Source organism: Geospiza fortis, unplaced genomic scaffold (assembly GCF_000277835.1).
Source record: "Geospiza fortis unplaced genomic scaffold, GeoFor_1.0 scaffold200, whole genome shotgun sequence".
Taxonomy (NCBI): Eukaryota; Metazoa; Chordata; class Aves; order Passeriformes; family Thraupidae; genus Geospiza; species Geospiza fortis.
In genome coordinates, this window is record NW_005054353.1 from 630,919 (window position 1) to 646,017 (window position 15,099).

The 15,099-nt window shown below is 39.7% G+C and overlaps 1 protein-coding gene across 1 annotated transcript in view; it reads right to left on the reverse strand.

Annotated features, from left to right (window-relative positions):
• Nucleotides 1-4,153: 4,153 nt before the first annotated feature.
• STK3 (serine/threonine kinase 3) overlaps nucleotides 4,154-15,099 on the reverse strand; it is a 129,696-nt gene continuing 118,750 nt past the window's right edge. Inside the window, exon 11 of the mRNA XM_005423492.3 lies at nucleotides 4,154-7,491. Coding sequence (XP_005423549.1) covers nucleotides 7,333-7,491 — 159 coding nt within the window. The 3' untranslated portion in view covers nucleotides 4,154-7,332. The remainder of the gene's footprint in view (nucleotides 7,492-15,099) is intronic.

The following is a 15,099-nucleotide window of genomic DNA, read 5'->3' on the forward strand; positions in this document are numbered from 1 at the left end:
GAAATAACAGCTGCACTTTTAAAAGAATCTCATGCTTTTGGATATGGTTGCTATGAAAAATGGTACTACTACTTAATCCTTCCTCAAATAATCTCTGACCTCCATAATCTCTGGACTATGACACCTGTTTTCATGTGCGATGCGAGATCAAAAGGATACCTCTTGCTGTTAAGCCCATATACCCCACTGTACTGCAATAAAAATGAAATATCAATTGATGCATCACACAAAAGGCTTAGTGTCATATAAATCAACTCGAAAGCTTTTGGTATCCCTCTTTGATGTATTTGCTGTGAGGCTTTTTTTAACAGTAACCATGCAGGCTTTGGGAGCCAGGAGGAGTGCAAAACAGCAGAAAGATCTGAACAGGGGAAAAGAAATAGTGCTAGAAACATCTGAGGGCCACAGCCACCTTCTCATGCATCAATCCTTCCAGTGACACCGAGGGAATGAAAGGAGGAATGCGGGGGTAGGGTGCTTGTTGCTGGGCACACCTGTATGCAGCAAAGGAACAGCTGTGAGCATTATACTGGTCAGCTCCAAATACTGTCCAGAGGAGCTAAACAGGACTAGGAGGGCTGAGCTTTTCTCTGGGAGAAGCTGGGAAGAGATACTGCAATATCTGTACTCAGAAGAAATATCCACAAGGAGAGAAAACCAGTTTTTAGTAAACGGCATGTGGCTTAATTAATTTGACAGAGGAAAATATATGCAGGTACATTAGCATGTGGCCATGTATATTTACAAATTTAATTTCTGAAGCTGTGATACCTAAAGAAAAAAATTTTTACAGTTGCTGGGGTTTGCAGTGCCATGGTAAATGGTGAATACCATTAATGTTTCCCCCCACTGTGACAGACAGAAAACCTGTATTTGAGCCCAGAATCAGATTAGAGTTTAATTCCTTCCAGTGTCTTCTTGCTGCCTTGGTCTGGGCAGCTCCCTACTTAGTGCCCAGTTTATCCCCTCTGAATTTTCTATGGCCTTTAGAAAGGCCTGTTTGCACCAAATAAGTACCAGCACCAGGTAAGAACTCTGGCTGTTTGCCAACAGCACATGAAAAATTCCTGCTCCCACTATCACTTCTGGCAAAGCTAAAGCCAGCACCCACAGTAGGAACTTGGGAGGCTGAGGAATAGTGCTAATGCACTAAGAAAGGTCCTAGCACAGGGCATGCAGAGGTTGTTAGCTGATGCCATTACACAAACTCTTCCACTGCACTGAGATAATTTCCTAAATATTTTTTGTACATCAATAAAAAAATAGACACAAGGAACTTTATCTTTCCCAAGGGTCACGGGCCATGCTGCAGTCCAGCCAACCAAGTAAAGCAGCACCAAAAGCTGTTTGCACCACAGCATGGCTTTGTCCCTGAGATAACAGCTGCCTCCTCCAAGGCTTCCCAGACCACAGGCATTGATTTGAGCTCAGTGCTACCCTGTTGGGATCAACAGCTTCCAGACTCACACCGACTCTCTGAGCAGAGTGGGGCTCCCTGCCTTGTGCTGGTTCCTCGCGCTCTGCAGCAGCCCCAGTGCCTGCAGCACGGCCTGGCAGCGAGAGGAGCAGGAGGACAGCAGCGGCTTCCAGCATGGCACAACACTTACAGGACATCCTGAACAGGGGCACAGCTCATCCAGCCCTCCAATAAAACCATCTCCATCCATGTCTGCCCAGAGCTGGAGCATGCAAAGTCTCCATGCACACAAACTTTGCCATCAGAAGCCTCTGTAACCCCAAAGAAAGGAGGAGAAAACACCCCCACTTTGGTGACTTTGATTAGGTTCTTTTTCATTTTTATTTACTTGGCACTATTATGGTATGTTTCCATTTATATAAAGCTTAAAAACAATTAAAACTTCTATCTTTAAAGTAGAAACAGGATAAATAAAGCATGAACATCGAAGACAATAAACATTAACAGAAGAAAATCAGATGTGAAACATCAACACAGAGCAGTAAGTTGTACAGGTGACTACCTGATTTGCTTTTTTCAGCCAACACATTTTTCCTCACATCCATAGTTAGCCTCATAAGCCACCTGGACAGCTGCAGATGCCATATTCTTTTTCTTCTCTCCCCAAAGAAAACTTTTAAAAATTGTTTCTTTCTTCCTGTTTCTGTGACAAATACTACTCTTCTCCAACGCAGACGACTCTCTGAAGGCCTAGTGAAATGAAGTGTGAATCTGTCCTGAGGACTGTGTAGCAAATAATGGAAAAAAGTATAAAGCATCTGTTGGTCTGGGACTAACAATTATTCTGAAAGATTTGCTCAGAATCTGAGCATCCCATCCTTTCAAAGAAAGGAAAAACAGGACAGCTGAGACTTCAGTGATCTCTGAATAGAAAAAGAGAAAAAAAAGCTGTTGCTGACATTTGCATGTGCTCACTATGTCCAAAGGACACTTGGCTCAGGGGATGCTCTTAAAAAGTAATGCCCACATTCATTCTCCTGAGCAGGAGGAAAATACGGGGAATTTTCACATATGCTTTAAAAATGCTAACAAATTAAACCAAATCAAAATGGATGAGAGCACACCATGTAAAAGATGGGCCCTTTCCAGAATGAATGCACTCAACAGAGGAGAAACACATTTTGTGAAAAAGTATTTCACAAATGCAACTTAATAACTTCACACTAAGCCATCAACGTAATTTGCCTTTCTCCAAAAAGCTTAAGCTATTAATTGGCTTATGAATATCCATTTGGCACAACACAATCATGAGAAACAACATGGGCTATGCAGGATGTGTCCAAGGCTTTCATTGTCAATAGTGGGCATAACACGGCTGCATCACAGCCTGGCATAGAAATATTCCACAGCAAATTTCCCAGCCAGCTGCATGACACAGCCTCAAGTTGCACCAGGGCAGGTCTTAATTTGGTATTGGGAAAAAAATTCTTCACTGAAAAGATTGTCAGGCACTGGAACAGGCTGCCCAGGGAAGTGGTGGTGTCACTATCCCTGAAGGTATTGAAGACTCGTGAATGCTGCACTTAGGGCCATGGTTTAGTGTGGAGCTTGCAATGCTAGGTTAACACTGGACTCAATAATCTTAGATGTATTTCAAGCTAAATTATTTAACATGCATCACTGCCCTTGGAAACACAGAAAGAAATATCACTGTAAGCTGGAGTCCTATTTAAGAATTTTCACATATTTAAGAAAGCAAAGAAATAAAGACTTTCTTACTTCATAAGCTCTTTCTGATTAGCTTTATAACCAGGTATACACTTAAGAAACAGTACCCTTCATCATACCCCACTGACAGAGCCACATGCACAGCAAGTGCTTCACAGAAGTTGTACAGTACACATTCTGCTTGGAAGCACCAGTGCCTTTCCATGGTGAATCAGACTATCCCATGTACTTGGGCAGGGATTCACTCACCATAAGCCATATTTATATCTGAAAGTTGAACACACTGAATGGAGAAGCAGCCCAAAGCCACTGTGCATGCTCATCAGAATACACTGTGCAATGCAGACAAGCTATTCTTGCTGTAAATAAGTAGTAAATAATTACAATATCCAATAAATGCCAGATTAATTCAGATTAGCAGCAAACTTTTGTGACTTCAAACATACCGTGGTTCACTAACGAGCATCCGTCATGAGCTCCTTTTACTAAAATGTATTTGTGGGCAAGTTATTAAGAGAATAATTTTAAAAAATCAGAAAAGAAACAGGCAATGGAATTATATTACAGACATTAAATGTAGCCACTTTTCTACTCAAGTCTATCCATTGCCTACTGGTTTTCTAGTGTCATGAGAAAAACAAAGTAACAACTCACACCCCTTATGTCCACTAGCACCTCCAAGTTTAAGAAGACAGCCAAGATATTTGGGTGATGCTCAGCTGTCTCAGGATTAGGCCTTCAGCAACATCAGATTGCAGAGAGAAGGACTTCCACAGAGTACTGAGGATTTCTGGCCTGATCCATTTTCATGGGATCCTCAGACTTCTAGTTCTTGCAGCACTGTTGTGATCTGGAAAAATCCTTTCCAGAGCTGACTTTGAGAGACGTGGGTTTCTGTGCTCACAGTGTCACAGAAAGGAAACAAAACATGAGGGATGACTACGGAAATGAACATTAATGATTATTATTAAGGTAATTTTGCTTCAGTTAGAATGAACAAGTCAACAATTATACAGGAAAAATTAGCTTTTATTAAAAATGTTTAGTAATAAGCAATGATTTTCCAAATTTGTTTTAACTTACTAAACCTAAACATACAAAGTCAGAAGCAAACAAGAAATTGCTTGGTTAAAATCTTATTGAAGGTTAACTTGTCAGTAGTTCTATTAGATTTCCTGCAAGGCTTGCTTTTAAAATATCTTATTTATTGTTCTATTGGCTTTCCTTTACAGAGATGCTCATCCTCCAGTAGAGATGTGTAGTCAACAACATGGATGATTTGATTCATTTATATAAACAGAGGAAAGAAAAAATGAGTTGCATCCATCTCTGAGTACAATGTCAATGCTTGCAGAGGATTCAGAGGTCCATATGCTGGCTGCTGAAGCCCAAGGCAGCTCTTGCACTGACTGCAGTTTGCACTATACCAGAATGGGAACATACCAATTTCATATTAATTTATGAAAGTATTCTTTGGTCACAAACATCCTGTACCTACCCAGTTTACAGTGCATCAGATGCAACTTTTCACCCTTTTAAGTAGCTTTTTTATTTGTTTTATTCATGCCATTCAGATTTTTCTCATGCATGTATGTTCCATTTCTATGCGCATGCATGTGCACAAAGTCTGAGCTGCTTCTATGCAGACACATCAGGATAGAAAAAAAGGATGTCATTTACCTCCTGATAGCTTTCAGATGTCAGACTGCAACAGCTCTAGTCTAAAATAGCCTTTTATTGGAGTCCCCACGGGATACACAGTTCATCTTTAGGGTACCACATTACCAAAGTTTTCAGAACACACAAAATAAGAAATTTGTGATTCTTTTATATTATTGTCTATTACACTGTAGAGCCACATTACTCAAACTCAAAGTCTTATTTTTGGTGTGAAAAGTTTAAGACTGAGTAAGGGAAAATCTAGCTGCTGAGAATGCAGGTAAGACTGTCTAGACAATGATACTTTGCTTAAAAGGCACACCAAGAAAAGGCAAGCTAGGTTCCTCTCCTGATGGTTTAAACCTGTTCCATATTTTCTTTTATATATATAGATATGAATATATATGTGTGAATATCTACACAAATCAATGTATGAACACACACCTTTGAGCTTTTGAGAACAGAAAGTTCAAGAAGTAGAAATTACTTTAAATAAATAAGAACCATAGTAATAGGGGGAAGTTTGTGCTGTTATTTTTTTCCTGCATTATGATTATAATCTAATGACACAGTGGTATGTTTATAACATTTTTTACTTTACATCATTTAGTTGTATAAATGTGAGGCATAGGACTACCAGGTGCATTTTATCTTGCCTAAAGTAATTTTTATGGATCTTCTGTGTTCTTGTGTTTTCACAAGGAATGGTCACTGCTCTAAGAAGTATGAAGAGAGCTGAGGATAAGGATGTTCTAATAATCACAATTAAGATTTATTTGCCTCTAGGGTTTACATGTCAGAGCGTGGTGTGCATGCATACACACAGAGAATGACAAGGACAGCAACAGCTGTATACGGCTCAAACCCAAGTTCTGGTACCAGCATGGCTGTAGAATGCTGATCCTCTAAGAACTTTTTGTTTCCATTGGCATAAGCTTTGTGACATAATGCATCATTTCCAAAATTGGCACTATTCCATCTAAATGGTCCACATATGTTGACAATTAATGTTAAGAGGTATGAGATGATTACTAACTTCCAGAAAACGTCTAACAGAAGATGCCCATACAGTAGTCACCATTAAAAGTTTAACAGCTGAAGGCTGAATGTAAAGATCTTTTCAGCTGTATTGTTTAAAGAAGTATGACTATCACAGTGAAGTTATTTACATACAAGGCAACGATAGTAAAGATTTCAATACAGAACACAGCAGATTGTTTAGAGAGTGGATCACATTTTCTGCAAAGTCAGAAATATTTCTTACAACGTTGTAAATTCTACCAATAGATATTCCACAACATAAACCAGACAAGAACTTATAAAAAGCTATTAAGAGCTTGGTCCTGCATTTCTGAGTCCCCAAAATCTACCAGCAGAAGACTATAGGAATTTTGAATGTTTAGCAATTGCAGGACAAACCCCCCAGAACACTATTAAATGCTGCTTCTTTTCTGTACTTATTAAATATAAGTATTCAATTTATTTTCTTTGGTTTTTAAATTACTATCCCTTTGTAGCTACAATATGAAAACAAACAAACCCCAAAGCACTAATAATTCCCCTCTCCCCTCAAAACAGTGATTAAAAAACCCCAAATGAAACAAAAAAACATAACCAGAAAGTGTAGCTGTTACTTCATTATAAAACTACCGTGCAAAATAGAGGTTTATACTGGTCAGAATTGCAATAGCAATTGGAAGTTTACACTTAAGGAGTGACTGTAAGTATTGCTTCTCCTGACTAACAAAAATTAAAACTGATTAGGCACTTGTTTTCTTGTTTAATGACAGCTGACTCAGTGTGCGTACAAATAACAGAAATCCTCTCTCAAAGAATGCTCTGTAGTGTAACAACTGTTCTGTACAACAGTCCCTGATTCAGGAGAGCAGAAAACATGTGCCTATTACTTACTTTATTCCTAAATTTTACTGCTATGAACGGGCTGGATACATGTTCAAGTGTTGTCCTGAATCAGGATACATGCTGAATTTGGAGTTTTAAAAGATACTACAGTGGTGAGCAGCTTTTCAGTATACTACAACAGCAAGTTTCTCTAATTTGACTCTGCTCTCCACAGTATTATCCTAATACTTCCCAACAGAAAACAGGCATAAAATAAATAGGATAACCAAAGATTACATAATAAATATGCTACTATGTGGGAGAAAAATACATTGTAATATAAGGCTCGGTAGTGTTGCACAATCAAGAAAACATTCCAGGTGCTCCAAAACACAACTCCCAATGTACAATACCAAGTTACCACTACCCACCTGAAAAAGATTGGGAAGTAACAGATTAAACTTCTATTACATTAAACATCTGAAAATGCAAATAAGTGGTAAAGTGTTTTGGTGCCTTTGCAGAACACCACATGAATATTCTTGACTGCTGCAATTGTCACTGCTGATGAAGGAAAATTTAACAGATTGGATTTTTGAAAACTCTCATAATCGAATTCCTTCTGGCTTACGAAGTTGCCAGTGTCCACACTGACTCCTAGTAGTATGTTTGAAAGGAAAACAAAGTCAGAAATTTTGCTGCCTCCGTTTCTTTGCATCCATTGCATCTAGGATAGGTTGCCTCTTTGCAGTGTACCTCTGACGAAGCTCCTCAATTTCTCGTTCCATCATAGGGTCCAAAGCCTTTAGTCTCATCTGTAATTCTTCTAAACTCAGATTTTTTAACTGCAAAACAACCAAACAAAAAACAATTCCACAAAAAATATTAGAAACAATATTTTCAACAAAAAAGAAAATCATTGCCTTTCATAAACCTTTAATTTACAGCTGCAGGGTTTTTACACACTTGGAGTGTATGTATACATATATATATGTGTTCATAAAGCCAAAAGCCTTAGTGTGCTCCACAGTAAATAACAGCCTATGAAAGCAAACACACATAGTACATTTAATTGAAAATAAAAAAAAACCTTTGCAAACCTTGCAAATATATCACAAATAAATACAGGACTGCAGTTTAACTCATTAGGCTGAAAAAAGCATGCCACAGAATAAAAACATATATATACATTCATGTATATAACTTATATTGCATAATCAAGTACTTCTTACTGAACTTCATATAGAAGCCTGAAAAATGCACTGCTGCTGTAAGTAATACTCTTGAGAGATATTTAGGGGTACTTTCTCATAAGAAGGACAAGGCATCTTCCTCAACAGACTGCTGTCAGAACTACTCAAAACAAATAACAGTGGTTTAAGTAATATATTAAATAATTTCCTGAATTCATGGGGGGTTACCTTTGACCGAGTTATTTTCTCTCAAAAATATCTTCTCAGAATGTTTAACAGTTCATTACATTTCACTCATTTCAAGTGAGGATCATACAACACGTAAATTACTTCACTGCCTTGCTTGCTGCTGCCAACAAAGGTTGGAGTCTTGTCAGGTACTGGGGTGTGTTGGGCACTATATATATATAATATGCTCCACCTGCTATTGCATGGAATCATCTGCATTTGAAATGTGTTCTCGGTCTGGCCTATGTGGTTTTTTCCTGATGTAATTCAGTGCCATTCTGCATTTCTCTTTTGTTAGAATTGCCCATGTGCCATTCAGTCACATTATTCACCAGTGAGAAAACAGTCAGCAAATTTAAAATAGCACATATAATTTTCTCTTACGAAACGGATAATCTTTATTTTGTTTGCAAATACTCTGACATTGCAAACAAGCACACTACCCAACTCATGGGTAAAAAAACCCAAACTTTTCTGAATCAACTACCAATGAGTCAATACTTCATTCATGAATCTAGGGCAGGCTTCTATCAACACAGTCTGATCTGTTTTCCCTGAGGAATTAACTGCTACTTTTGATCTTTATTTTTATCAGCAATTGAGGCATATAAATTAGCAACACATACTGCTACATACAGTCCAAACCCCAGCATTATGACTTCTACTAACAGACTACACTGCACATAGTAAACAAATAATTTAAAGTCATAATAAAGAGAGTGGGCATATCAGAAACGCGTAACAGAGCATATGGAAAAGACACACATTCTCATGCAACACCATTTTAACCATAAGGTTCCTAATGAAGAGAAATAAACCCCACATGTCAAAATATCTTTGAGGACTAAAGATCCCAAGATCTGTATGAGCCTTCAGATGTGCTCAGCAATGTTGGTCTTACAGAATCACATAATATGCCAAGTTGGAAAGGACCCACAAGGATTATCAATGTCCAACTCCTGGCCCTGTACAGTACAGCCCCAAGAGTCCCGTCAGGTGCAAGTGGTTCTTTAACTCTTTCAGGCTTGGTGACGCGATCACTTCCCTGGGGAGCCCTTCCAGTGCCCATGCACCCTCTGGGTGAAGAACCTTTTGAAATGTCCAACCTAAACCTCCCCTGACACAACTTCAGGCCATTCACTCGAGTCTGTCACTGGGCACCACAAAGAAGAGATCAGTGCCTGCTCCTCCTCTTTCCCTCATGATGAAGTTGTAGATGGCAATGAGATCTACCCTCAGTGTCCTCCAGGCTGAACAGACCAAGTGACTTCAGATGTTCTTCATATGGCTTCCCCTCCAGACCCTTCACCACCATCCTTGCTGCCCTCCTTGTGACACTTCGCCCTTCCTTGCTTTCTCCCAAAGACTCTTCTTATGAAGGAAAGAGTTGCCCCCCAAGGCATCAAATATCATCCATTTTACTGCGCTCCTCCCATTTAACATATAGAAAAAAGATGGGGGAAAGGAATTCCTCAGTCACCAAGACTTCTGCAGAAAAATACTTTTCCATTTTCAGAGGAAGAAAAGACTAAAAGCCTGCACTATTCTATTTAATTTTTAGCCCACTGATATATGTAACTCACATATGATGCACTTTTCTGTGAAGATACTCTCTTAGAGGAGCTAAGTGTCAGACATTTTAAGTATAATGGGAAGATATGTCAGTGCCAACTCCACAGCTTAACTGATCTCAACACAGCACAGATGAAAGGAGCAATAAACCCACATGTGACAGGAATACCATATTTAGCACATGTGACAGGAATAATGCATTTGGGACTCCACAGACCAGCAAACGCCTAGGGCAGACACTGAATAATCTCGTGTGTGTGTTTTGTGAGAACTGCCAGTGATGAAGTCCCTACCCACTCCTGGCCAGTCTGGACAGCCACTTATTCTCTCTCAGTCACCACTGTAGGCATCAAGCTTAAACTGCACAGAATAGACTCCAACTGATGTAATTACATAATTATTCTGCTCTGAAAAACGTTTTTTCATAAATTAGCAGAGAAGCATGTGGTGGGTGAGTTTTTATTTACATTTCAATCAAGAAACGGAGCCAGCAAACAGAATTAACTACTCTTTAAAGATCACAGACAGCTGGGATGACTATTAGAATATAAAGAAAACTAGTTTTTTAAGCCAGAGATCAAGAAACTTTCAGAATTATCTCAGACAAGTCTCCCAGGAGATCCAGATAGCCACAGTACTCATCTATATGAACAGCTGATACTCAGGACATTTAAAGGAAGGAAGTGGCAGAAAACAGAAGAGTTAGGAAGGTCTCGCCTATCTGGCATCAGATAAGAAAACCACTTAACCAGCCACAGCTCAATCTGGGAAATTATGTGTGTGTGTCTGTGCACACACATTTCCTTGGCAAATTAAAAAATATATTTCTTTGACTTCTGTCTGTGCTATAGGTATTACCTCACAAACCCTAAAAGCCTGCAATAATCCAAACACTGAATGCAACAGCAAATATATCAAATAAGATGTGTAGAAATATCTCAAACAAGATATTTCATTACTCCTATGTAATTTATTGCCTGCATGAATAAATATTTTGGTTCAAATTCTTAAAGCAATAGATCTCAGCATTCATTCACTTCCACTTGCAAACAGTTTCCAATTTAAACTGCCATAAATAATTCACCAAGTAGCTTGTAGCAGTAACTACTGGGGCGACTGGCATTAATGGGAAGGGAGAGGGAAGGATTCAGTAGCACAAGCTACAGAATTCAGAAAGGTTTTACATTTTATTTCAGTAGCTTTTTAAAAGCTGTTAACTGTAACAAATTGTTTCAATTACAATTGTAATCAGGACAGCATTTGTGTGACAATAATAGATGATCCCATTTCTGCCACTCCACATAATGGACCGAATCATGTCCTTTCAGAGATCAAACACCCACAACCACACAAGAGACAGTAATTAGTGTCAGGATGGGCCACTTCCAAGACAGAGGTCTTAATGGAGTTTCTGGTAGCAGCGTTTGCCTTCACTGGGACCCTTTATTTCACCAGATAATCACATTTGGGAAAGCAATAGTCCAAACTCCAACTTATAATGCCACACACAGACACAGCCTTTTGGAGTGAGTACACTTACCCAGTTTTCCAGAAGAAAGATTAGGTGTACAATGATAAAACTTTTCTCCTTAAAGATGTATTTGTTAACCAAATCATTAAAGAGAGCTACAATGCATAAGGGAAGCAAATCAAACAAGGAAGTCAAGCCACACTAAAGCCAGATGACATTAAAAATTTCTCCTCAAAGCTAATGTATTCTCAAGACACAGTCACAGGCAAAGGAGCCTCATTGAAATTCTCTGCTTTGCTAGAGCAAGGGAAATCAACTTGGCCTATGAAGAGACCAGACAACAGTCATCCTTATGGGACAAAAGCTCTCTGTGCTGCAAGCTGAGTGCCAGCAGCTCCTGCCTCCACCTTCTCCTCTCCCGGATCCGGGGGGAAATCCTGGTGGAAGGGAACCTTTCAGAAAGGAGTTCCATCAACCCGAGTTCCCAAGTGGCTGAAGTATCTTTCAGCAGCACCAACCTAAGATGGGACAAATACAATAAAAGCATAATTAACCTCAAAACTGAACTACAATTTTCAGTTATAATCTTTGGAAAAGGCAACTCAGCCACACACTCAGGAGACCAGTAAGTCTGGAAACATAGTATATTTTATCTCAAACTTCCAGCAAATGGGACACCAATCATTTAACTCCTTCTTGCTCATTTTTCAACTTATTTGTAATAGGTTAGAGGCTTTTCCAGGAAAGGCCACATGTAGGTGTTAAAAAGGAGCAGAACAGTTAAGGAATCATTAGCAAGCTTTTTTTAATGTGACTGTCCTCATTACACTGGGATACAGTAAAAATCCAAAAGTTGAGGCAGCTCCAGGCACGAAGTGTTCCAGTTGCCATCAGAGCACAGGTCAGACAGAGCTACAAGCACTCCACAGACAGGCATGCTGCCCTTGTGGGAAGGTGGCAGGAGCCACTGCTGATCACTCCAGGGGTTTAAAATAATCCAGCATGACCATGCAAGGTTTGCTGAATACAAATTAGCATGTAATCAGAAGAACACTTCCTGTTTTAGTGGGCTGACCCTGTCTGGGTGCCAGGCACCCACTAAAGCTGCTCTGTCACACTCACAACTGGACAGGAGAGAGAAAATGTAACAAAGAGTCACGAGCTGAGATAAGGTCTGGGAGAGACCACTCACCAAATTCTATTATGGGCCAAAGAGAACTGAATCGGAGATACTAATTAAATTTACTTATAACAAAATCAGAGCAGGATAACGAGAAGGCAATTGGACTTCTGTTAAAACACCTTCCCTCAGTTAATCGGACTGTTAAAAACACCTTCCCTCCACCCCTCCCTCCTTCCCAGCTATACCTCCTTCTGCCACCAGTGGAGGGAGACAGGGAATGGACGTTTTGATCAGTTTATCACATGCTGTTTCTGCTGCTGCTCAGGGAGAGTTGTCCCTCTGCTGCTCCAGCGTGGGGTCCCTCCCATGGGAGACAGTCCTTCATAAACTTCCCCCATACGCGTCCATCCCATGGGCATCAGTCTGCACAAACTCCTGCAACGTGAGTCACACTTACACAAGGTGTAGGCCTTCCAGGACGGGCTTCTCCAGCATGGGTCACACACAGCATCACAAGTCCTAGCAGGAAACCTGCTCCAGCAGGGGCTCCTTTCTCCGCAGGTCTGGAGGTCCCCACCAGGAGCCAGCTCCAGCACAGGCCTCCCACAGATTCACAGATCCCTTTCCAACATCCATGTGCTCTCCACGGGCCGCAGGTGGATCTCTGCATCACCGTCTACCTCTGTGAACTGTAGGGGCACAGTCTTTTGGTCTAACTTCTTCCATCCCATACGGACCAGGTTTATTTGGATCACTATTTTCAGCAAACCAAAGAATAATTACTTGCAATCAATACTACTGCCTGCAGGAGGACCCACACCGTATCTTACATATTTTTTTTACAATCCTTGTCAAAATTCTGGCCAAAAGTGGCACTTGGAAAATAGGTGTGCATTCCTGTCTACAGACCTGAGTTCTGAGCAATAAGCTCAGAAGGAAGGACATAAAGTACAATCAAAAATGGACTCTCAGAAGTCGTGAAGTCAAAGAGTACAATGTAAATCCTGACTACTGGATCCCACATGTGTCCAGCATAGGAGCCAGAAGGATGGACCAAGTATCTGAGATACTTGGTGGTGCCTGCAGTCCATGGATTTAAGTGAGGGGGTCTGCAACTCAATAGCCACACTTGGCCAGCTCATATCTGTAGCTATCCAAACTTTTCAGGGGGTGGAAGCCAAAGTTGTGGTGGATGTAGAACACCTTAATCTTAATCCATTCTGGACAGCAAGAGAGGTAAATAAAACCTCTATGCCAATCATGTTTTCAATATAGTAAAAGTAGATTTCATTATTAATTCCATAATGCATGAGTTACCATTGCAAATCCCCAGTCTATCAAAGTAAATTATGAAATACTGCTATTAAGCTGGTGCAACAAAAACAAGCAAATGCATTTTCAGGGTTTAAATTTCTAAGAAAATAGATATTCAACCAAAAAGTAATCTCTATCAAGTTTGTCGTGTTTACTTGAAAAAACAAAATCTTCCTAGCAACTGCTTAAATGCATCTTACATGCAACATGCCTATTAGGGGCCTTTGATTAAAAAAATATGGATTATTAATACTATATTCTGAGTCATCTATTTTCCCATCTGCTAGCAATTCCTACAGTATGAATTATCAACAGTGGCTAACAACAATTATTGCATCAATGGCAATTGCAAAAGGGGGTTGCCCATAGTACCTTCTAAGATTTAACCAGTGCATATTTTGGATTGTCTTGTGTGTTAGTGGTTTACGATAACAGCAACTTTTCTGTCCAGCTGTTCACTTCCCACTGTCAAGTAGAATTTTCTTTTCTCTAGTGGAATGAGCTCCACTTCAAACTCCTTTCTTTTACTGGTATAAAAAGTTAAACTTGAGTCAGAATCCAAAAGGTACAAGGTGAGCCTTTCTGCCCAATTTATCTCTACTACGAATTCACATCCAAAATCTGTGAATCTCACTAGTGAAAACATTGTCACACACTTGAGTGCAAGGAAATACTCCCCAGCTACTGCTGTCTGTTCAGCTGCTCCCATGCAGCAACAGGAGGAGAACTGCTTTATGTCTGCTTACACAGCAAATCCTGCTGACCCTGCCTAAGCAGTGCCAGGTGAGGACGAGCTGTCTCAGGCACGCACTGGCCACACAGCAGAGCTCTGACTTGCTGCCATTCCCACCCCTGCTGTGACTACAGTGAGCAAGTCAGACACACGAAAAACCGGGATGGGGAATGGAATGAGAGCATTTATTTCAGGGTGTCTGAAGAGCAAGAATGCTTGTTGCAATGCACAAAGTTATACATATATAAAAAGGACCTTATTTACTGTAACAATTTATAGGAGAGAAGGACTGACAACTGTCAAAAGCCAAAGTTCATTCCACAGGACTGCAGTTACCTTAAGCATCTTGGGGGGTAAAATAAGCATATAAGAGAAAATTAGAGATAGAGAAGTTAATGTATTTTTAAAATGTTTTTCTAGGGATAAAATTGTATTTAACTTCTCCATTATTAATTCCTATTTTCACTAGTAAAATTCTCTCTGCTCTAACATTAAAGCTGAATGTAATTTTAGTAACACAAAGCAAAATCTTAGTCAGTACCATCAATATTTTTCAGCTCTAGGAGACCTTTATCAGCTTCATACAAAGTGACATTTCAATAGAAATCACCACTAGGAAGAAAACAAACTTTTCTGTAGCATTAGTTCATACTGTCATTTGCATGCTTTTTTGAATAGCAACCAGGGCTCTCCTTTGAGCACATTAAATACTGCCAGAACTAAAATTCAAAAATCATGAGCTGAGTAATTTATTTTCATTAAATTATCCTTAAAATTAGATTCCTAAAATAAGATATTTTTAAGAGAAGGGAAGTGCCT